The sequence below is a fragment of the Halichoerus grypus genome, chromosome 7 (genome assembly GCF_964656455.1).
Source record: "Halichoerus grypus chromosome 7, mHalGry1.hap1.1, whole genome shotgun sequence".
NCBI classification, from domain to species: domain Eukaryota; kingdom Metazoa; phylum Chordata; class Mammalia; order Carnivora; family Phocidae; genus Halichoerus; species Halichoerus grypus.
Window position 1 is genome coordinate 113,430,052 of NC_135718.1, and position 23,885 is coordinate 113,453,936.

General features: G+C 47.0%; 2 protein-coding genes and 1 long non-coding RNA gene across 5 annotated transcripts in view; 2 read left to right on the forward strand and 1 right to left on the reverse strand.

Annotated features, from left to right (window-relative positions):
• LOC144382493 (uncharacterized) overlaps positions 1-10,411 on the reverse strand; it is a 55,510-nt gene extending 45,099 nt beyond the window's left edge. Inside the window, exon 1 of the long non-coding RNA XR_013449491.1 lies at positions 10,104-10,411. This is a non-coding gene — a long non-coding RNA (uncharacterized LOC144382493). The remainder of the gene's footprint in view (positions 1-10,103) is intronic.
• Positions 2,847-3,752, forward strand: TEDDM1 (transmembrane epididymal protein 1). The gene has a single exon (XM_036078667.1). The coding sequence runs from the start codon at positions 2,847-2,849 to the stop codon at positions 3,750-3,752; it is 906 nt and encodes a 301-aa protein (XP_035934560.1).
• A 614-nt stretch (positions 10,412-11,025) lies between the features above and the next one.
• GLUL (glutamate-ammonia ligase) lies at positions 11,026-20,428 on the forward strand. 3 transcript variants are annotated; one of them, XM_078078094.1, is made up of 9 exons: positions 11,057-11,180; positions 11,464-11,659; positions 12,260-12,379; positions 13,837-14,015; positions 15,392-15,553; positions 17,062-17,208; positions 17,597-17,724; positions 17,904-18,103; positions 18,694-20,428. In XM_078078094.1, the coding sequence occupies exons 3-9, from the start codon at positions 12,273-12,275 to the stop codon at positions 19,010-19,012; spliced, it is 1,242 nt and encodes a 413-aa protein (XP_077934220.1). In that variant the 5' UTR covers positions 11,057-11,180; positions 11,464-11,659; positions 12,260-12,272; the 3' UTR covers positions 19,013-20,428. The 3 variants fall into 3 exon arrangements, with proteins under 3 accessions (XP_035934537.1, XP_035934539.1, XP_077934220.1); XM_036078644.2 differs by lacking the exon at positions 11,464-11,659 and having other exon boundaries at positions 11,026-11,180; XM_036078646.2 differs by lacking the exons at positions 11,464-11,659; positions 12,260-12,379 and having other exon boundaries at positions 11,026-11,180.
• The last annotated feature ends 3,457 nt before the right edge of the window (positions 20,429-23,885 follow it).

Genomic DNA, 23,885 nt, shown 5'->3' on the forward strand with positions numbered 1-23,885 from the left:
AACACGGCAGGGATGTCCACTATCACCACTGTTATTCAACATAGTACTAGAAGTCCTAGCCACAGCAATCAGACAACAAAAAGCAATAAAAGTCATCCGAATTGGCAAAGAAGAAGTCAAACTCTCACTCTTTGCAGATGATATGATACTTTATGTGGAAAACCCAAAAGACTCCACCCCAAAACTGCTAGAACTCATACAGGAATTCAGTAAAGTGGCAGGATATAAAATCAATGCACAGTAATCAGTGGCATTCCTATACACCAACAACAAGATAGAAGAAAGAGAAATTAAGGAGTCGATCCCATTTACAATTGCACCCAAAACCATAAGATACCTAGGAATAAATCTAACCAAAGAGGCAAAGAATCTGTACTCAGAAAACTATAAAATACTCATGAAAGAAATTGAGGAAGACACAACGAAATGGAAAAACGTTCCATGCTCATGGATTGGAAGAACAAATATTGTGAAGATGTCAATGCTACCTAGAGCAATCTACACATTCAATGCAATCCCCATCAAAATACCATCCACTTTTTTCAAAGAAATGGAACAAATAATCCTAAAATTTGTTTGGAACCAGAAAAGACCCTGAATAGCCAGAGGAATGTTGAAAAAGAAAAGCAAAGCTGGCGGCATCACAATTCTGGACTTCAAGCTCTATTACAAAGCTGTCATCATTGAGACAGTATGGTACTGGCACAAAAACAGACACATAGATCAATGGAACAGAACTAGAGAGCCCAGAAATGGACCCTCAACTCTATGGTCAACTGATCTTCGACAAAGCAGGAAAGAATGTCCAATGGAAAAAAGACAGTCTCTTCAACAAATGGTATTAGGAAAATTGGACAGCCACATGCAGAAGAATGAAACTGGACCATTTCCTTACACCACACACAAAAATAGACTCCAAATGGTTGAAAGACCTAAATGTGAGACAGGAGTCCATCAAAATCCTAAAGGAGAACACAGGCAGCAATCTCTTCAACCTCCGCTGCAGCACCTTCTTCCTATAAACATTGCCAAAGGCAAGGGAAGCAAGGGCAAAAATGAACTATTTGGACCTCATCAAGATAAAAAGCTTTTGCACAGCAAAAGAAACAGTCCACAAAACCAAAAGGCAACTGACAGAATGGGAGAAGATATTTGCAAATGACATATCAGATAAAGGGCTAGTATCCAAAATCTATAAAGAATTTCTTAAACTCAACACCCAAAGAACAAATGATCCAATCAAGAAATGGGCAGAAGCCAGGAACAGACATTTTTCCAAAGGAGACATCCAAATGGCCAACAGACACATGAAAAAGTGCTCAACATCGCTCGGCATCAGGGAAATCCAAATCAAAACCTCAATGAGATATCACATCACACCAGTCAGAATGGCTAAAACTAACAAGCCAGGAAACGACAGATGTTGGCGGGGATGCGGAGAAAGGGGAACGCTCCTACACTGTTGGTGGGAATGCAAGCTGGTTCAGCCACTCTGGAAAACAGTACGGAGGTTCCTCAAAAAGTTGAAAATAGAGCTACCATACGACCCAGCAATTGCACTACTGGGTATTTACCCCAAAGATACAAATGTAGGGATATGAAGGGGTACACACACCCCGATGTTTATAGCAGCAATGTCCACAATAGCCGAACTATGGAAAGAGCCAAGATGTCCATTGACAGATGAATGGATAAAGAAGAGGTGGTATATATATACAATGGAATATTATGCAGCTATCAAAAGGAATGAAATCTTGCCATTTGCAACAATGTGGATGGAACTGGAGGGTGTTATGCTGAGTGAAATAAGTTAATCAGAGAAAGACATGTATCATATGACCTCACTGATATGAGGAATTCTTTATCTCAGGAAATAAACTGAGAGTTGCTGGAGTGGCAGGGGGTGGGAGGGATGGGGTGGCTGGGTAATAGACATTGGGGAAGGTCTGTGGTATGGTGAGCGCTGTGAATTGTGCAAGACTGTTGAATCACAGATCTGTACCTCTGAAACAAATAATACATTATATGTTAAAAAAAAAAAGAGGAAGAAGAAGATAGCAGGAGGGGAAGAATGAAGGGGGGGAAATCGGAGGGGGAGGTGAACCATGAGAGAGGATGGACTCTGAAAAACAAACTGAGGGTTCTAGAGGAGAGGGGGGTGGGAGGATGGGTTAGCCTGGTGATGGGTATTAAAGAGGGCACGTTCTGCATGGAGCACTGGGTGTTATACTCAAATAATGAATCATGGAACACTACATCAAAAACTAATGATGTATGGTGATTAACATAACATAATAATAATAAAAAAAAAGAAAAGCCAGATTGACACTAGGTGTGTATTATATGGTCACATATCCAAATGTTTATAAATATAGGTGTTCAGAAAGAAAGCCTTACAACTGGACCAAAGCTATGTCTGAATGGCCAGGCTACCTCAGGATACCACAGCGACCCCTACCCCTATCCCATGCCCCTCTCTCCTCGTTTGAGTGCTGGGCAGCACAAGGGGCAGGAAGACATGGGAGAAAGGGACAGGGGTGCACAGGAGTACCTCAAGGACCACAGAGAGGAGCCTCTAAAAGCACATTCACAAGCTCTTCTTTGGCAGAAGTCAGTTAGTTCCCAATGTACCGGAATGGAATGGAACAATGGAGGCTTTACTCCACCAAAGGCGTAGGCTTGTTTCAAGAAACATTTCCTCTGTGGGGGAGCAGTGGGTGGGGTGAGATGATAAAAGTTGGTGGAAGGCAATTCTTTCCAAAGGCCAGACCTTGAAGTGGCCCCAGAAGGTGTGGACTTGCCCAAATTTTGCTCTTCTCTCCTTTGTTAGATACATCTGTAGTTCAATGGGAACCTTTATTGGTCATGTGTACCCAGGACTATTTCTAATCTTATATGGACTGTATCAGGCAATAGTAGTCTCCAAAGCCATGATACTCAAAGACTCTCTGCTGGATTCTTCATGGCATCCTAGGAATAAGGGAAGATGGGCCAGGCTGTGGAAAATATCCTATGGAGGTTTGCTGAAAATGGTGACTGGCTCCGTCTTGATAGCTTATGAGATCAATTGCATTAAAGGAGGGTTGGTACTGGTGAACAGAGAGTTGCCACCAAGATTTATGTACCCCAAAGAGTGGCAGCACCTCACCATGTTCATCCTCCTCACCCTCAACGGCTGTGTCGACGTCATGAGCAAGAACTTGCTGCCTCAGAGGTGTGTGCTTCTAGAAAAAGGTACCCTGGCCCTGACCTTCTATGTGCTCCTGCTGTTGTTGACATCACATGTCCAGAACTCAACAGGGATAGAGCTTCAGACACATTGTCTGCTCATCTTGGTGGTGTTCCTACTGATGCTGGTGTTGACTATAGAGCTGTGGACTCCTGACACATTTCACCTCTTGCTGATTGAGACTTTTCTGTTTCTGATGATGGGCTCCTGGCTGATACAGGCAGGCTTTATTCTGTACAAGCCAGTCACTGGCTACCCATGGCAGGATGATGACATCAGCGACATCATGTTCATCACCACCTTCTTCTGTTGGCATGTGATGATCAATGCTTTGTGTCTGCTGGGAATCTATGGCATCTCTTCCTTTTGGCATCGTTGTTACGGTACCAGCTTGAAGCTGATGGGATCCAAAGAAGCTCCATATCACAAGAGCACTGTAGGATCCCTCTACAAATTGCTGCAGGAAGTGGATCCATCAGAGAAAGATGACCAGGCTCTTCTCCTTTCAAAAAACCCTTTCTGAGACAGCCTAGAATGCTTGGCACATTGTCCACCCATCTTCCTCCTCGCAGGTTCTCTCAGACAATGTGCACTGTACCCTTTTTGGTCCCCAGTGAAGGTAACGGCCATGAAGGAGTGCAGTTGGTCTCCATCTGCTGGTACATCTCCTGCCCTTGAATGTCTAATTGCTGAGGAGATGAGGAGAGAGGAGCCTGAGAAAGGGATGCTGATGGGATTGGGGGTGGGGTGGGAAGAGCACCAGGGTAGTAGGTGAGTGTGCAAGAAAAGCCATGGGGGCGGGGTGGGGGTGGGGGGAAGACAGAGGCTGCAATAGAAGGGAGGCTTTCAAAGGGAGGAGAGCAGAGTCCAGCAGTCACGCCGTCACCAGGTACTTCTCCAGGCACAAAAGATTGCCTTTCACCTGAGAGTATAATGATTTCTCACAATTCAAAACTGGAATCATTCAAGTCTCATCCTGATAAAGTGGGTATCTCAGTTTGCTCACCAAAGTTGCACCACCATGTGGAAGTGATATAAACAGAATTTAGAATTAATTTATACTAGTTGAAAGTATGCTTTGTATCCCCCCTCCCACCTTTAAGGATTGCCTTCATTTCAAATCCAAATTAATAAAGTGAGACTTTATTAATCCTTTAATTTAGTAACACTTCAAATATGCAGAATTCAAATATAGAATTCAAATGCTCATTACTTCTTCAACTTCTTATTCTATCACTCCTGTTCCAGTCAAAGCTTACCTATTTCACCACCACCACCTCTGCACATGTAATTTCCCGGATTGTATACTTGGGTCTTTGCAAATTCCACTCCCTTGCATCTCACAGAAAGCCATCAGACAATCACATGTTTATCATGTTGTTTGGTACCCAGCATAAAACCCACCTTCACCCTCACCCCACTGAGTACCCCCAAGGAGGCCCTCTCCAAGAACTCTTACTGACTCCTTTGTTCTGGAACTCTTAGGTGCTTATATGAAATCTGCTTTGTTAAGTTATTCATATAGCTGATACATTGTGCTTTGTACGGTCTCTGAAATCATTTCTTTGGGGGAGGTTTTTCTCACCACCTGAAGACTCCCAAAGGGTAAGGACTTTGCCAGATCCAAGTTACATAATTTCCTAATGCCCCGAATATGTAGCATAGGTGATGTTTAATAAAGGCTTATTTGCTTCCAGAATCTCCGCCTACCCCTGTTCCTTCTAAATGTTTTTCAGGACAGGTCCAGGGTTCTGTGAACCTCTGGGAAACACCAACAGTCCTAAAGCCTGAGTCATCTCCTTAGTAATGGGCCCACTCTCTTCCTCATTCATGGGATAACAAAATCCACCAACCTATTTCTAAATTGTTTACTCTGTTATTGCTTTTTAATCCTCCAAAGTGTTTCTATAAGGAACTTCCTGAAAACTGAGACCCAGCAGGTTGACTTACCCACGTCTTAGAACTGGTACAAGGCAAGACAGGAATTCGAGTACAGGGGTGTCTGACTCAAGCCAGTGGCTGTGTCCTCTGGCCCACAGTGACTTTGCTAATAACAGTGGTAAAGGAAGTGATCCTCAAACTGAAATTGTTTTAAAAAAGAAAAAAGGAAAAAAAAGGAAGGAAGGAAGAGAAATGGTCACCCAGAAGGCCCAGTTGCAAAGAGTGGCACAGTGTAAATACTCTAGGAGTCCCCTAAAGGGCGTGTCTATGTCAGATTTCTGTCCATCACCCAATCCCCCCCACCCCGGCTTCGCCTGGGAGTGAGAGTCTGGCAGACTCTCAACTTCTGGCTGGGTCTTAAATTTCTGGGCTCAGATCCGAGTGAGGACTGAGGATAAGACTTGTTTGTAACCACGTTTTCTGATCCTCACCATTTCCCCCTTAACTCTTGGGTTCTAGACTCTTTTCAGTTACTCTTCTTGGCGGACGGACGTCCTTTTCTCTTTACCTCTTGCACACACTGGTGGGAGATGAGGAAAAAGCACAAAACATTCTTAAGCTGCTCTTTCCTAGTCATTTGAAGCCTAATTTTATAATAATAAACAAACCTCTGATAATCAATTAATACTCCCAACATAGTATCTCTTAGGTATCCAATGTAGGTAATAAACTTACATGTTATTGATTTACTATATTTGAGATAACACAGAGGCCCTCCCCTCGAAGGCCAATCGAAAAAAAAAATTCCCATTCTTACAGTTCGGGGAGATTCTCAAAAAAATTACACCAGAGGGCGCTACGATCACACCGCCCCAGCTAAGCCTCTGGCTCTCCAACCTGGTAAACAAGTCTCCTCGAAACTGGTTTAAAAGTGGGGGGAGGGGAAAGGAGGTCAGGAAAAATAAGGAACTAAGTCTAAGTATTGCCCAAGCAAGCACCCCGAGAACGTATCTCAGGGTTGTTTGTTTCCCATTAAAATCTGGCATGTGAACGTGAAGTAAACAGGGATTCAAATCAACTAATGGGATATAGGGTAGGAGGCAGGACTGTGGAACCAGTTGAAGCTATCTCTGAGAAAAGTACCGACTAAAGGTCACACTCTGGTCCAAGCAATTTTTTTTTTTTACCACAATGCTAAATTTCCTAAGCTTTTAAAAATAAGCTTCACTAATGTTCCAATCAATCTAGAGAACAAAGAGAGATCCATACATATATTGAAAATAAGGAACAAGATTTATCTATGAAAATCCCAGATTCACGAAATAACAAAACTGGGGACAGATGATTAAATACGCAAAATGTTCTCCAAAGATTCCTTTAAAGAGAACCTGACATAGAGCATCCCCCCCACCTCCCGTCATCTAGTTATTCACAAAAAGTATATAGAATGTCCACCATGTGGAAGACACTGGGCAAGCCACCATGTAGGATTCCGACATAGACTGGCTGGTCCCCTCACTGAGCCCTTTCCTCAGTGGGTACGAGAGGGATTGCAGTGTTGCAATGGAGGTGGGGGCCCAGGAATGTACCCACACCAGCAAAGGGAGACTGGATGGAGGGAAATGCAAAAGGCTCTCAAGGGAGTTACACCTGGGAAGTGCATTTGGCTGTGAAATATTGCCCTAAGGTGACTTCAGCAAGCTATTACAGGTTATGGGCGCCTCAGCCTCCTCATCTTTCAGAATGATGGGCAGATTTGTTCCAGAAGTGCACAGCTTTAATTTTCTCAGTAGGACTTATTTCTCCATGTTCTTAGCTAAGATCAACTTAATTCCTCCCAGCTCCCCAGGTTCCTATTGGAGTCAAGATCTGGAGTAGGGATCAAGCCCAAAACTTCAGTCATCACACACACTTTAGGAAATGGAGTGTTCCCTATATTCCAGTGATTTCAAGGGGCTTTCAACAAATCTCAGATTAGGCTAAAGAACAAATAGCTGAGACTTGAACTTTTAGTTTTCTAACCTGAGCTTAAGAACATCAAACAATCAGTCTAGGGCCATACCATCCTGGATGCACCCCATCTCGTTGAATCTGGGAAGCTCAGCAGGGTCAGGCCTGATTAGTACTTGGATGGGAGAACATCATACAACCAGAAAAGATATAAAGAACAATTCTTCTGTGTTCAGTGTTCGGTACTGAATTGAGGTAAAACCTGGTCTTTCCTTCTTTAATTATGGAGAGTGAAACTGGAAAGCTTGGCCAATGGTAGCTTCTCCCCAGAATTTGGTTTAAGAGTCATGACATCAACTTCCAAGGCTGTTTGTTTTGTTCTTTTTTTTTTTTTTTTTTTAAGATTATACTATGGTCTATTCTTTGGGAAAGAACTGGTGTTGGTTTATTTAAAAAAAAAAAAAAAAAGCATAGTTTACAATTCTGGGTTGGGTTTCCAGGGTGTTCCTCAAGTCTGGGTCTCAGCTCTGTTTCTTGAGCCTGAGCTAAGAGTTTTGTCGAATGCTTATTGAAATCATTCAAATATAGGGAAAACTCCATTTCCCAAACTGCCTGTTACAGTTGAAGGTTTGATTATGTTTGAGTCCTACCCCCAATCCTATCTATGATGAGTGCAAGACAACCACACAGGCCCTAAGAAGGCACTTCCCAGATCACTAGATTAAGAACTTTACAGGGCTCCTGGGTGGCCCAGTTGGTTAATCATCTGCCTTTGGCTGGGGCTGTGATCCTGGGGTCCTGGGCTCTCTGCTCAGCGAGGAGCCTGCTTCTCCCTCTCCCTTTGCCTGCTTCTCTGCCTGCTTGGGTGCTCTGTCTCTCTCTCTCTTGCTGTCAAATAAATAAATAAATAAATAAATAAATAAATAAATAAAAATCCTTAAGAACTTTACAACTTGCAAGTGAGAATCGGCCCTGTAGAAGAGAGAAAAAGAAATTGCGAGAAGAACTCACAGATAAAACCCACCCAAGACAAGGCCTTTATTACAGGTAGCAAGGCCTTTATTACAGGTAGCACGGAAGGGATGCTTTTAGTCCCCAGTGCTTTCTGCAGATTCCAAACAAAAAATGTTTACCTGTAATACTGCTCTCCCATTCCACTCACCTGTTGGACATATCTACCCTACTCTAAGAGAGAAAAACCTGACTTCAAAGCACATGTCCTAGAACCCCCTATCGGCTCTGATACTCGGTGCACCAAGAGATGGAACAGTTCACCAGTTCCTGCATGCTAATGCTCTTTTATGGAAAGGGTGGAAAAGGGGGCGAGTGGCAACTTAGGGAAGAAGGGGGAAGAGACCAAAGGGCCAGAGACACAGCAAAGTCAAACTGAATGGAACAGGCAGTCCTCCTTTTAACTTCTCTAAAAGTACAGTCTGGGTTGCTGGGGGTGAACCAGTTAGCTTCTTCTGATTTTTCTTTCCCTCATACTCTTTAAAGCTTCCCTGATCAGTCCCCAGACTCATTTGGGCCCTAATTGGGCTGGTTTCAGTAACCATGGGGCTGACCAAGGACTAGGCCTCTTGTTCCCTCCTGAAAGACTCAGTGGTCATGTATTACAGTTTCTAACCCTCACAAAGTATGCCTCTGGTCACATGAATGGATCAAAGCAAATCCATTTGCATTCTCGGAAAAGCAGCTCAAAGCACATGTTTTCCTGATGGTGCCGCTGTCATTTCTGTGTGATCAACAAACATCACTTATTGAACACTCACTCTGGACACAATTGGGGGATAGAAAGATGAATCAGTTGCTCAAGGAGGTGAAGATACCTAGCAAGTAAAGCAGGTCCTCACACAGCAAAATAAAATACCAGAAGTTTTAAAAACTGCACTTGCTTCCTCCTATCCCATTTTCTATTATGTTTGCCCCGTGCATCTCAGATGCTGGTGGTGATGAGTTCAGTAGAAGGCTCTGGTTTACGCTGAGGCAGTTGGGCATCTGAAAACTACCATCTTTTATAAAATAAAAACATTACCTTTCCTCTCCCCACTTCCCCTTGTCAACTCAAGACTGAGTCAGAAAGTTGTACTTCATGGGTTGTTATGGGGAAAGAAAGAATCCAATCTCTTCGGATTACCTTGACCTATAATAATTATAATTACTGTTTTCTAAGTTTACTATATGCATCTAGTGTATATGTTTACCAGACGGAATCCTTACAATATACAAAGTAACTGTTATCCCTATTCTGTAGGCAAGGAAATGGTGGTTTCATGTGGCTAAGAAAGCTAACACAAAGCTGGTAAGAAGTGAAGCCCAGATTTGAACCTGTGTTTGTATGACCTGAAGCCCAGCCTTTAGCCACGTCGTAATACTTCAGCATATAGCACTGACACTTAAGATGGACTCTCTTACGTTTGCAAGGAAACTTTACCCAGTGCAGAATGTCACCTGTCTGAAATACATCAAAACCCCGTTTGAGGTGAAAGCTGCATCTGTCACTTAAAAGCACTACAGTGTCAGATACTCTGGAATGGAAGGATGTTGACCAAAGAAGCCAAGTTATGTGTGTGCGGTCACAGGCAACATTTCTTTTACATATTTGTGGTACGAAAGATAACCACAAGAACAACCTTCTTCCCTTCCTCTTCCAAAGGCAATGAAGACTGACTTGGTCTTCAAACAGAAAAATCTCCAAGTCTCAAATACTGGGGCTCCTGAAAGATGCAATAAAGACTAGACACTATCAGGTGTATTTTGGCAATAAAAATACATACTCAGGCAAGGCCACAGGTAGCAATGAAAATATCGTATGTGTGCGTGTGTTGTGTGTGTCTATATAGACCACAGAGTTATTATGCATCTGTTGACAAGCATCCACTTCAAGATTGTGCTCACATACACATTTTCTCAACCATCATAGCAAGGCTGAGAGGAGGAAGGGGTACTGATTTTAATTTTCCAAATTAAAAAGAAGGCACAATAAGTTACTTGGAAAGCAAAACAAAGCATTATTTTCAAAAATTCTAAAATTTTGACGTACCCTGGGCTTCAAAGGGGGCATGCGAAGACCTCACTTTTCTTTCAGCTGCCCTTGGGAAACAGTTTGCACACAGAATTTCAAATGTGGTGGGCGGCTCTAAAGGCCCTTTCTCCAAAGGCTTTATTTGCAGATGAGGAAGCCTGGGCCCAAAGAGCCGCTGAGAGACGTGTCTCGGGAGTGACAGAGGCGAAATATGACAGGTCTCCCGACCGTTCCTATGCCCGCCAGGATCCTCTCTATGGCAGGACCTAAGCACAGCATGTTGATTACTGATGTGAGAACGCAGACTGCCGTTCCCTTCCCCAGTCCCACCGCGAGGGCGGGCGGGCGCGCGACAGGCCCACCTCGGGCAGCCCCCTGGGTGCCCCGCCACCGCCCCGGCCCCCGCTTCCCGCACCGCGCCTCGAACTAGACGCGAGCGCCGATGAGGGCTGGAGGTTCTCTAACAACAAAAGGCAAAATTACGTTCCCGGGGATCAGAATGTCCTTAGGGAGCCTTGGGGTCTGCAGTACGACCTCGAAAAAGAGAGGCCTCTCCTGCAAAACTATCCAACCTGAAGACGGCAGGGGTGAAGGCCGGGCGGTCTGCTGGGCGCCCCGCTCCGGCCCGGGGGTGGGGGCTAAGGGGACGACCCCAAGCCCGCGGTCTGCGCGCAGAGGCGAGTGGCAGCCGGGGCAGGCGGGGTCCTTCCTGGCAGGAACTCGCCTGTCGGCGCGCCGCGGGCCAGCCCTTCCTCTGCTCCCCTCCCCCCGCACGCCCCCTCCCCCCAAGGCCCTTTCCCTTTCTTTCTTTCCCGGCCCTCGCACCCCCACCCCGACGGCGCCCGCTCGGCCGCTCGCCCAATGGCAGCGGGGCCCGGGCGCGCATCAGCCGATCCGCCCCGGCTCCCGGCCGCTGGGAGCCAATCAGGGCGCCGGGGGCGGCTCGGGCCGCCGATAAAGAGTGCGGGGCGCCGAGCAGCCCCGCAGAGCCGAGAATGGGAGAAGAGTGGAGCTTCTGAGCAGCACACCGGCCTCCTCTCCTCGCCGCACCTCGCTCTCGAGGCCTGCCCACCCTGCCGCCTGCTCGCCGCCCAGGTAAGCGCGCCGCCGGCCCGGGGGCTCGAAGTGGTGCGCGCTGCCCCTGCAGCCCCCCACCGCCCCGAACCTCCCGAGCCCGGCCTGCGGGCCCCGCGGCTCGGGGCAGCCCCTTGCACCTCCCGCCCCTACGGTGCTCCTCTGCCCCCAAACCCTCCGCGTGCTTTCGCCGTCCCCGGCTCCCGGAGGCTCTGGGCTGGCGATTGTGGGGTACGCTGATCGCCAGGCTTGGAGGAGGGCGGGGAGTTGTTTTGATCTTTCTCTCGCTGCTCGCGGCCCTAAGCGCCGCCCCTGGAGGTCGCTCAGCGAGGCGAACGGTGGAGCCACTGCTCGGGCCCAGCGCTCCCAGCTCGGCGGTGTTGTGTGCGCTGCGGATGGAGTGGCTGGGTGGCCCCACGGGAGCCTCGCTCTTCTGCTCCGCGGTGGCGGGCCTTGGGGGATCGTCGTGGTCTTGAGGATCTCTAGACGCCTACACTGAGGCGAGTGGCCGTGAGCGTCGCTAGTACGGGCCGCTGTTGCGCGGGGTCCCGGGGGCCTTGCACTGTGACTGAACAATGGGGAGCCCGGGCTGCGGCTTGGCCGGCGGGCGCAGCGGGCGGAGAGGCCGGGCCGGGCCGAGGCAGCGGCGGTGCGCTGTCTCCCCCCTCTCCCCCGCCTCCCGCCCCGACTCCCCGACTCCCTCCCAGCCTCTGCCCTCGGAGGGGTATGGCTCCTTCGGCCAGGCCTTGAGATCTGGACGGGGGCCCGAGGGGCGGGGCGCCGACTTTAGGGACATTTCAGTGGGAAAGGGCTACCCTCAAAGTGGATTATCCCAACTGCCCGGGGGGCGGGAAGCGGGGAACCCCCCCCAGCCACAAATCCGCCAAGACCACAAACAACGAAGATGAAGACGACGTGGAGTCGCGGTCCTCGGAGTCCCCCTCCAACTGCTTCGGCTTCGTCGCCTACTCCATGAACTCCGGAGAGAAATCGCGAGTCAAGATTAAGACCGTGACCCACCAGCCCTCGTATTCCTCCTCGTCCCGATGCGATCCCGAACGCTCCCTGACCCCCTCTCCGTCTCCGTCTCCCTCGCCCAGAAAGCTCCGGTGCATGGACCAGCAAGAGCCGGAGAACCAGGAGAGGCGCGAACGCAACTCCAAAAGGAGAAGGGCCAGGGAGGGCTACCCCAACGATCCGATTGACCTTCTGTGGCTGGGGTGAGTGAAGAGACAGGGAAGAAGACCCCGGAGCCGGCGACAGCTGCAGAAACAGCTAGAAAGTGCAGAATCCCATTTTTGCCCTACATAAACTCAGGGCACTGGGTTACCAGTCGATAACAGTAGACTAGAATGTTGACATCTAACTCATCTCACCGAAAAGAGCAGGAAGCCTGGAACTGAGGCTTAAAGGGATAAAGTGTGGCTTGATGTTGTTGGTGTTAACAGGTTGGGGAGGAAGACTGGGTTGTAGACTTTTTAGTGGGAACTGAAGGGGTCAGGTGTTGTTCCTTCTGGCCTTTAAAGGCGGGGGTGGGGGAGGGTTGGGGGCGATGCGTGACCGAGACCTCTGCACGGGTGGTATGCAAAGGGATATGGAAAAGGACCGGTTCTGCAATGCAGTGTGGAGACCAGACGGAGGAGGTTCTGCTCTTCCCCAAGGGAAGGGGTGAGGCTCTTGGAGGGAGAAGCAGTTCTGTTTTCAGCTGGGCAAACATGGACGGTTGCCCATAGAAACTTAGCCACTGTACTTCAGAAAGTTGCCCAAGTCGTTGGGGAACAAAGTGTTCCGTTTCCATCCACTCTGGGCGACTGAGCTGGGGGTGGGGTGGGGTGGGGTACGACATTTCCTCTTGTGTTGGGTTTCTCTTCTTTCAGAGGTTTTGTGGCAGTGGCTTGCAGTTTTTAGCGTGCCTCAGCTTTTGAAAACCCAGACCTTTTTGTTAACAGAAGTGGGAATTTCCTCATTAAAGTTCTCTGGAATCTGAGAATGTCCGTTGCAAATGTAAATCTGCCTTCCTAAGTGAGAAGACCAATGGAAATGTTGGCAGTGTGCATCTTAGAATCCAACGCAGATCAGCTCTTTTGATACCTCGGGGATTTGTAATGACTGCCCTGCTCTTAGGAAGCCCATCAGCCTTTTGAATCTTCTAGCTGGCCCCCTTGTTTCTTCTTCCTACTGTCTCAGTATGTGGGGTGCTTTTGGGAGAGGTGGAGAAATCTCCAAAAAGAGTTTTTCACAGAGGTGCTGGCTAGGATGCAAGGAAGACGAGACTGACCCAGACACCATAAGCAGCCAAGCTTTTCTGTGGCTGGATTTTACTCCTATTGGGAGAGAGCTACCTTCTGTAAATGCTCTCTTTCTGAACTTCAGTGTTTTGCCCATAAAACACTATGTAAAAAACACTTCCCCTACCCTGGCTACACTGAGCAAATAGAGCTTAGTCCTCACAAGGGTGGATTCTAGCTCGAGGAAGCCTAGAGGGAGATTTTTGTCTAATGTAAAAACTTAAATCCCTCTGAAAGGAGCATGAATTAACTATACCCTGGAGAGGCTTCCAAAGGGAGGGGACGACCTTCCCATTGTGACTTTTTGCTTTAATTGTCCTCACTGAGTCATTCCTACAGAGGATCAGTTTGGAGTCGGTGATCATTGTTTGGTCGGTTCCTTTCTGCAGAACACCGTCCACCATGGCCACCTCCGCGAGCTCCCACCTGAACAAAGGCATCAAGCAGTTGTACATGTCCCTGCCTCAGGGTGAGAAAGTGCAAGCCATGTATATTTGGATTGACGGGACCGGAGAAGGGTTACGTTGCAAGACCCGGACCTTGGACAGTGAGCCCAAGTGTGTAGAAGGTGAGAGACCAAGCAGAGTGGGAGCCATGTGGGGGTGGGAGCAGCCTGAAACCAAGCCATTTTAGATTTAGATTTGGCCACTTTATTATTCTGTTTGTCAAGCTTTCCTAAGGCAGGGTTTCTCAGACTTCAGTCGACGTTAAGCTCCTCCACTGCCTCAAAGCATAGCAACAATAGACCCCTTTATTTCAATAGAGTCTTCCATGCAAGCCAGTATATTGAATAAAAAAGATTGCAAGTCTAGTTGGGGCAGGAGGGGGAGCCGGAGACTTTGCTGACTTGGGCATCCCTGCTTAGTTGGCTCCAAGGCATCCCCAAGATCCCAGTTTGAAAACCAGTGCTCTATCCTGACTATGCTCTCTGCTTCACAAACTCTTTGGATACTGTTTCATGTTCCTATCAGTGAGGTTCTAGATGCAAAGCAGACTCTGTAAAGTGGTTTCTAAATAGGACTGGCCGTTCATTTGTTTCTAGTTGATTCTACTTTTGGAAATTCTTAAGCCACCTGATTGCTTATCACACTAGGAGCTCTTATATAAGTCGTGACCTTCAGTTTTCAGTCTAGAGCAAGCCATAGCCCTCCTCCTTCTGGAAGGGGACCAGAGAAAAAATATCACCTCTTAACCTATTTTTCGGATGGCTTACTCTTCTGATAGTATTCCCACTGGGGTGAATGCATGACCATAAAATAAAGTATATAGTGTGTATTTGCTGTGTGGCAGATATTAGACAGGCATTGGGTGGGGGGGGGCGGGTACAAGGTAAGAGTCTGGTCTCTCTGCCTTCAGAGAACTCATAGTCAACTTGAGAGATGAAGAAACCCACCTTTAAAACATAGTGGGGAAAGTGGATAAGTGATAATGGGAGCACCCTTGACTAAGTTATCCTGCTAGTTGTCCATTTCCTCATCTATAGAATAAGGACATAACTTGAGCTAGAACAGTCCCTAGACGCAGTGGGGGGATGAGTTAAAGAAGCAACACAGGTGGCCTAGTAGGGGAATCAGAATCTGTTTCTCCTATTCTCATTTTTTAAATGATGACTGACTTCCTGGTTATGTCAGAATATTTCAATTTGTCTCCTTGGTGTCTAGTAGATGGACTTAGGGAAGATACATCAGTCACTCTCAGGCTGTTTTTGTGGCTGTCATTTTTCTTAAGAAATTGTTGCAGTGGTCTTACTTGCCCCTCACATAGGACATGAAAGCTATGTGCAGTTGTCAAGAGTTTGCATATGAATAGCAGGAGTCATGCATCTCTGCCTTTCTGGAAAGAAAGTGTAGATCTTTAGACATGGAAAGGTTAAATAAGGGGCTGTACTCTTGCCTGAAAAGGTCTGCATTTTTAACTTAATTTTCCCGTTTCTTTTTCCTCCAGAGTTGCCTGAGTGGAATTTTGATGGGTCTAGTACCTTTCAGTCTGAAGGCTCCAACAGTGACATGTATCTTGTCCCTGCTGCCATGTTTCGGGACCCTTTCCGCAAGGACCCCAACAAGCTGGTGTTCTGTGAAGTCTTCAAGTACAACCGGAAGCCTGCAGGTGTGTATAGGATAGGTATGGCTCCTCAATCCATGAATGTTGTAAAGGGGAAGGACAGGAGATTCCAAAATTGGTCCTGGGAACACTGGACTAGACTATCTCATGTCTCAGAACTGTTTTCAGGAGTCTGGCTGATTGGACATGGCATCTCCACTCCAAATTTCCTCAGAAAGGTAGTGTGGTCCATCTACCCATAGTCTCCTATTGGTTGTATAAAACAACAGTGAATTCCTTTAAATCTATCTACCAGTAGAGTTCCCCATGACACAGCCCTCCCGCCTGCCTCTAGATTTAAAAAACATGGATTCTGAAGTTGGAATGATGGGTTTGAATTCTGGATCTGTCGCTTAACTGGCTATGAACCTTGGCAAGTTGTTTATCCCCTGTCCTTAGTTTCCCTGATTTTAAAAGAGGGGAGGGGGAATAAAATCCATCTCCTGTCTGGGCTCACCAATAACCTACATGTGCCTCAAGGTTCACTGTAACTGCATTTTTGGTTTTTGCCTGGTGTGGCCGTTGATCCTGACTCTCTCGCCGTTCATGTTTTTATCTCAGTGGAAGTGCCCCCCACCCTCGCCGCTATTTAGGCTCTTGCTGCACTCTGCCAGTGCGAACTTGCGACGAGTCACTTCATGCCTGGACCTTAAGTGCCTTTGTTTAGAGAGGCAGTACCGTATTGTGGTAAAGGGCATGAGCTCTGAAGCCAAGGTAGCCGTGGACTTCCCGGTCCTGTTACATGCCCTGTAAGCTGGGTAGGCTGCCTGGTGTCTCTGAGCTGAGCTGCATTTTCTCCTTTGTAAAACTAGAGGCTTTAAAATACTTCCCTCACGGTCACTAGGAAGACTCTGTTGTGGGTTTTCCTTAACGCAGAGGTCTTAAAATGTTTTTTTGGGGACATAGTTAAGCAGCTGATAGTAAGTATTTATTTTAAAGTTCTTTTCCAGCTTAGAAATTGTTTCCAGTTGAGCTCATCTCATTTTAATATTTTACTTTTGTGCTAGCCGACTTAGCCCTTCATCTTCTCACCTGGAATGGGAGGCCCGCAATAGACAAATGATTCTCTCAATGAAAATTGTAGGTTTGGCTCTAAGTGCTTGCGAAACTAGGGATAAGTCTGACAACTAAAAGCGGCTGTCTTGTGCATAGAGAGTTTAAGTGCATGCAGGGTCGGGCCTGGTTAGTACTTGGATGGGAGAGTTTAAGTGCCTGACATTGGTACTTGGGAGGTGGCCAGCATGCTGATAAGGTACAAACTTGCTCTGTTCTGGATCCACGGTCATGGGATCTGTTTGTCACCCAGGAGTCTCCCTATAGATGTATGATTACTGCTTCTCCCATTTTCCCCACTTAGGCTGATGGGACACAGAAAAGGTTTATTACTCTGTGTCAGTTCACCTTATAGTCCACACTTCAGCTTTGTGGAATCTAAAGATCTTTTTCCCAGCAGCACTGGGATTCAGTGGATTTGCCCATATGTGTCTAATGGTGCACTGACTCTTTTTTTCTAGAGACCAATTTGAGGCATACCTGTAAACGGATAATGGACATGGTGAGCAATCAGCATCCTTGGTTTGGAATGGAGCAGGAATATACTCTCATGGGCACAGATGGGCACCCTTTTGGTTGGCCTTCCAATGGCTTCCCTGGGCCCCAAGGTAAGTCCCCCGGTGAGATGTGAACCTCCTGTTCCCTAGTTGCTTCATTGCCAAGGAAAGACTCCCTCCCCAGAGCTGACAGTGACTCCTTATGGATCAGAAAAGCTATGGGAATACACTGAGGCTGACCGAAATAATATGGTAAAGATCCCTCCCGTTACCTAGATCCGGACATGGATATTTAGACATTAACATGGAGGGAAACCCTTTGGCTCCACTGAGGTTATGGCCAAGAGGAGTCCCCTGCACACCACACCCCTACCTCCCAGTGAAGACAGGCATAGTGATTCCAGAGAGCAAGTGTTGAGAGCTTTCTGATTTCTAACTTTTGTGCAAAGGGATTTCTTGGTTTCCTGTCTCTTGACCTCTCATCTTAATGCCTCTGCAGGTCCATACTACTGTGGCGTGGGAGCTGACAAAGCCTATGGCAGGGATATCGTGGAGGCTCACTACCGGGCCTGCTTGTACGCTGGCATCAAGATTGCTGGGACAAATGCTGAGGTCATGCCTGCCCAGGTAAATGGCTTGTTCCTCTGTAGGACGTATGGGCCAGTGGGGACTTTGGCTGGCACCCCTCGTTTACCCAGAACTTAGGTGGGTTGGAACAGAAGTGAGAAAAGAGCAGGGTTTGGAGCTTGTGAAGTGGGGTGAGAAGTTGGCATTATTTTAAAGGCCAGGCGTGTTGTTCTCTCTAGTGGGAATTCCAGATAGGACCCTGTGAAGGAATCGACATGGGAGATCATCTCTGGGTGGCCCGTTTCATCTTGCATCGCGTGTGTGAAGACTTTGGAGTGATAGCAACCTTTGACCCTAAGCCCATTCCTGGGAACTGGAATGGTGCAGGCTGCCACACTAACTTCAGCACCAAGGCCATGCGAGAGGAGAATGGTCTGAAGTGAGTGCCTTCTCCTGATGGGGCCATCTTCCTTTCTTTGCCAGCATACTTGCCAAGGGTTGGATGTGTTGGGGCTAATAATAATAAGTAAGCTGGACTTCTCCGTTTGTACCTTAGCTTTTAGCACTTGGCTTTGAAAATTGTCTTCTAATTCTCTTGTTTGTTCCTGTTTGAAGAGTATCAAAACATATTCTAGGAATAGAATCCAAGGATTGCGATTGGAAAGGGGGACCTAATTTAAACGTGTTTGAAAATCTTCAGTATGAAATAACTTAGTAACAATAAAAGCATGTGAATGAACTTAACCCTTCTGGGTGGGGCAGGGTCTTTGATTAGGGTCTTTTCATTCAACAAATACCATCTACTGAGCGTCCAGCACCATTGTGAGGCATTGGGTGGGACACACAGGGAAGAAGGCAGAGTTGCTGCCCTCATGGATTATTTGATTAGTGGGGACAATGTTTTGGTGAATTGTGAACAGTCTCTGAGAGATGAGTCCCTCCATTCTTAGCTCCATACCCGTGCCCCTGCCGTTGAAGGGCAGATTTCCTAGTGCCAGGTTGGACCCCCATCTTTTCTCTTACCTCTAGGTACATTGAGGAGTCCATCGAGAAACTGAGCAAGCGGCACCACTACCACATCCGAGCCTACGATCCCAAGGGGGGTCTGGATAACGCCCGGCGCCTAACGGGATTCCATGAAACATCCAACATCAACGACTTTTCCGCCGGCGTGGCCAACCGTGGGGCTAGCATCCGCATCCCCCGGACTGTCGGCCAGGAGAAGAAGGGTTACTTTGAAGACCGTCGCCCCTCTGCCAACTGTGACCCCTTTTCAGTGACAGAAGCCCTCATCCGCACGTGTCTTCTCAACGAAACTGGCGATGAACCCTTCCAGTACAAAAACTAAGTGGACTAGACCTGCAGCCGTCAAACCCCTCCTAATTCTCCATCTTGCCTCCATGTTTGCCCCTGTCTTGACTGTCCTAATAGCTGTAACTCAAAGGGTGGAATATCAAGGTCTTTTTTTATTTCTCATGCCCAGTTAATATCTCTTTGCTTTCTTTGGCCAAGATAGAGGGGTCAGGTTCTTAATCTTTTCACAACCCGCCCCCCCCCTTTTTTTTCCCTGTCACTGAAGCTGTCTAGTACGTTAGTGGGGAGGGGGTGGGGAGACATAACCACTGTTTCCATTTAATCAGGTGTGTTTGTCCAATAGGCGTAGCTATCCGGACAGAGCATAGTGTTTGTGAAGGGAGGGGGCGGGCTCTTTCTTCGAGGTAGCTGAGTGTTGGGGACGGGGGGTTACTTACTCTGGGGTTAGGTTAGGATTTCCCCCTCTTGGTAGGAAGTTCCACTTCGTGTAAGGTTATAACCAACTTTCTATTAAAAGTGAGACTTAGGAGAGAACCAGGCAGGAAAATGCACCCCTGTCCTCCTGGTACAGTGCTCCCCTTAGCTGGGGCTAAATGGCCCTCCCCTGAAGACAAGCTCAGCATAAGGATGGATTGACCTTCCCTAGAAGAAAAAGTTCTTATTGCTTGGTCCTCCATTTATAACACAGCAGAGTAGTATTTTTATATTTAAATGTAAAAACAAAAAAAATTATATATATGGGTGTGCAGATATGTGTGGTCTTTTTTTTCCTAAAGGAGGAGGAACATTCTGGTCACTGGGAGCCAAACTCGAAGTGAATAGTCTGGTTGGAAATAAGGATCTCTATTGAGTGGGGGTGAGGGAGGCAGTGCTTACAAAGCTGGCTATCTGGGGCTCTTCGCTATTACCTCACTGCCACTGTAGGGTCCTCTGTGCTCTGCCCACTCTTCCAGGGTTGGGGGGAGATGGACACCGGTCGGGTAACAGGTGGAAGCACATTGTGGAAGGAGCAGTCGCCTGAGCCCCGTGGCTTTGGTTTAAAAGACACACATGTCCACACAGGTTTAGAAATAAGAGTTGGCTGGTCAACTTGAGCGTGTTACTGACGAGGGGGGTTATTGGGATTATTTTCTGGTGGGACTAGCATGTCACTAAAGCAGGCCTTTTGATATATTAAAATTTTTTAAAAAGCAAAACCAGAAGTTTAGATTTTAATCCTGTTCGTAGGGTTTCTGAGTCTTTGTTTTTACAGAATCGCTTGTTTGCTTCAACTGTCTCCTTCCCATGTGCGCTCTATGAGGAGGTGGGGACAGCCCTGGAGTCAGAACACCTGTCATTTTGTATCCTGGTGTCTATACTCTTGAGTATGAGATTCTCCTTTCCTTTGTTAAGATTCCTGAGGAGTTACTTTTTCTTTTATAATAAAAAGCAAACCCCACCTTCGTCCCTACATTTTCCCTCCTGTGTCTGGCTGTTTTCGTGTTCATGTTGGCTGCAGCAGGCCGGCCGTGGCTTTCTCGTGCCATGACGACTTCTAACTGCCATGTACAGTATGTTCAGCGTTAGGTAGCTCCCATTGTAAACAGACTGTTTTAACTGCCCAGAGCAGCTCTTATAAATCAACCTAACATAAGATCTCTTCTAACTTGATTCTTTGTGTCTTAAATCCCTATGTGCCCTTTGGTTTTCTGTCCTACCCAAAAAGGGGAATTTCTTTTTTTTTAAGAGACACAGGAAGCTCAAGTTTACTTGTTCTAGGAATTTTTTAAAAATCTATCCTGAGTCACGTTGCCAACCAGCTCTTCCCTGTTCTTTGGGTGTTTGGAATCTCAGGATGAAGGCATATCCTGGCCCTAGAGTTTAGTAGGAGGGTACAAACCCCAACCCTCCCCTCCTTGTGCTCCAGACCTTGGCTTTGATCTACAATGCTGTAACATTGTCTTAAGCACCCCTCTGGCTTAATTTTATAGCAGCCTGAAATCGTTAATGTTTCAAAGGCTTCTCAGTATTCCTACTGGTCTTTTTTTTTTTTAATATGATGGGGAAGATTTTTTTTTTTAAAAGATTTTATTTATTCATTTGAGACAGATAGAGAGAGCACACGTAGGGGGAGAGGCAGGGGGAGAAGCAGACTTCCCACAGAGCAGGGAGCCCGGCGTGGGGCTCAATTCCAGGACCCTGGGATCATGACCTGAGCCCAAGGCAGACGCTTAACGACTGACTCGCCCAGGTGTTCCTCCCTACTGGCCTTGATTTCATCCTTACCCACCTGCCAGTGGTTCTTCTAAATAGCACATGTTGACCCTGCGGCTACCCTGGTTGAAACCTTCCGAGGCTGGCTATGCTCAGGGCCAGCTAGCCCAGATAGGCCTTGGACATGCCTTTCCTGGCACTAGCCCAATGAGCTGCTCAGGATTCCCCCAAAAGCTCCAGGTGACACCTCTGTGCCCTCGTTCTTGGTCATTTTACCTGGAAGTTAGTTCTTCCACCTCGCCTGGTTTATTCCTACCTTAGTTCACGTCCATGCCAGGCCAGGTAAGAGCGCCCTTCTCCATAGTACTGTGCATGTATCTCTAGCCAAAAGCACTAGTCATCCAAGACTTTAACCTAATGTGCCAGGAATTGTGTGCAATAGTAATTACTGTCTTTAAAAGGTACTGTCCTCTATCAGTTTGGAAGTAGGTGGGTCCTGTCACAGCAAACTTAGAGATCACCAGTTTCTTTGGGCAAGTGTGTATTTTGCTCTAATTGTAAGCAATCCTAGATATTCATGTTTTGTTTGTTTGCCTAGGAAGGTTGGCTCCCCACATTTTCAAAGTAGGATGATCTTAGTGGTTTGCTGGGTATGATCCCAGTTTGTATTGGTTATTTCAGCATGATTATTAAGAGTGCCCTCTGTCACTCAGCATTCTCCTGGTTTTGCTGATAAACTGTGGGGTGTTCTTTCTATTGAAGCTCTTCCCTCTTCCCAGCTGAAACTGGCTTCCCTTCACTGGAGTACCCCTTGCAGTCCCTGGGGCTGGGGGAGGGGGGGGAGGAGGAGGAGATTTCATCTGTAGCACAAGCACTAGATCAAGGCAATGGCCTGAGCAGAGTACCCCAGCAAAGATTACACGAAAAGGAATTCTAAATTAATGTGATCAGACTTAGCTGGAAACGAGTTTATTTCCTTCTCTACCCTCGCACCTAGAATTAGCTTTGACCTACAGGTCGCAGGGCAATCCCCTTGTATTTCTAAGGTGTTTTTTTTATAGCTCATTTAACAGACACTGGGTTACCTGATAAGTTATCAGTGATAGATTAAGAAGAATGGCGGCCAAACCTGCCGCGTTAAAGAGACAGGCCAGTGTTCACAAAAGGAGTTCTCCATTTTAAAAACATGAGTTTCTTTAATATCATCCTGCCAGTTACTGGGTAGGAACTAAATGATGGCACAGGCTAATAGAGGAATGTCAGGGAGCAAATGGAGGATTCCACGGCAGTCCTTGGATGGTCACATTGGGGCCATTTAACAAGCCGGATCTGTGCTCCTGGGTGGGATCACACAGGAGTATGGAAGTTCCTGAATATACCGTGGCACCAGGACTTCACCAATCTCACCAAAGGCTTCTCTTAGGTAATTCTAGCTATTGCTCGGCCCTTACACCAATAAAGTCAAGTCTAGAAAGTAACTTGCTATCCTAAAGACAGCCCATCCCTCAACAGGACTTTTTGATTATAAACTTCAGGAAGGCAGGGGTCCTGGCTTTCTCAGCACTATATCCCAGTCCTGTCATGGTGCCTGAAGGACGTGCTTAATTAATTATTTTTAAGTATCCGTTTTGTGAGTTCTAAGCCTTTGGCTCTATTGGTAACATCGAACCCATGAGGTCTCGGTGGTCTGGCTGTGTTCTAACCCAGGTCATGGCACTGAAGTTAAGTTCTGTTTTAGTGACCTTAACAACTGCTGGCTTGGTTCACTCTGGCTGGAGTCAGGCTGCCAAGAGCCTTGTGTTGCTTTACGAGTTATAACTAATATAAAGTGGCAATTCATTATGTAAGTCCAAAGGCTTCAGGTAAATTGCAACTGTAAACAGATTTGAGCTGACTAGAGCCCTGCCATTTTATAGCTTTTAGCTCAATTGCCAACCACTCACTTAAGAAAATGTCATACTTGATTTTACGACATGCAGATACACGCACATTGACATATCCTGTGACAGGCATACACCATATTTGGACATGCATGTATGTACACATGAGACACACAATACAGGCATCCTACATGAGCCTGGTCCCCAAGATACAGCATCTTATGAAGGAGACAGGAACTTAGGAATATCTCTTCTAGAAGCAGCACACCCTCAGCACAATTCATTGGGCTGATAAGCTGTCACTAGGAGCAGGCCGGCTGGCCAGAGAGCTGTTAAGTCTTCAAGCATGGTTCCGCCGCCAACCCTTTCTCTGCTTCGTGGGTAGGAGATTTTCAGGCACTGTCAACTTAGAAGTATTTGTCTATGGTGCACTGCCCAGAGCCCTCTGATGTCAGGAGCTGTTGCCCTAGTCCAGCTTTACCGAGGAGCGTTGGTGTGGTTCCTACCGCCATTTCATGAGTTGTTTTCCGGGGGCCTTGGACCTCAGCAAATTGTCCTCTTTCTCATGGATTTCAGGTTGAGTTACTTGCATCGTCTTGAGATGGCAGCTTGTCTCAGTGTGCTCAGCTCCTGCACCCTATCTATGGCCTCGTCGGCAGACCTGTGCACTTCTCTCCAGCAGACGTGCTCACGAACCTAAACTCTGCCTGGAAGCCTTTCTGCATTTGCCTTTCGGTAAAAGTTCAGAGTAACTTCTTCCTTGTAACTATTATACCTCTATTATATTGACATTAAATGGAAGAGGCATTCAAGATACCTCCAAAATTTAATAGG

What these genes read in the sequence shown, in the direction of transcription:
- GLUL (XM_036078644.2), top strand. Translation starts at nt 12,273, where the DNA reads ATGGACCAGCAAGAGCCGGAGAACCAGGAGAGGCGCGAACGCAACTCC. An exon ending in TGAGCCCAAGTGTGTAGAAG is followed by an intron (nt 14,016 to 15,391) that starts GTGAGAGACCAA and finishes TTTTTCCTCCAG; the next exon opens with AGTTGCCTGAGTGGAATTTT. An exon ending in CTGAGGTCATGCCTGCCCAG is followed by an intron (nt 17,725 to 17,903) that starts GTAAATGGCTTG and finishes TGTTCTCTCTAG; the next exon opens with TGGGAATTCCAGATAGGACC.
- TEDDM1 (XM_036078667.1), top strand. Translation starts at nt 2,847, where the DNA reads ATGGGAACCTTTATTGGTCATGTGTACCCAGGACTATTTCTAATCTTA.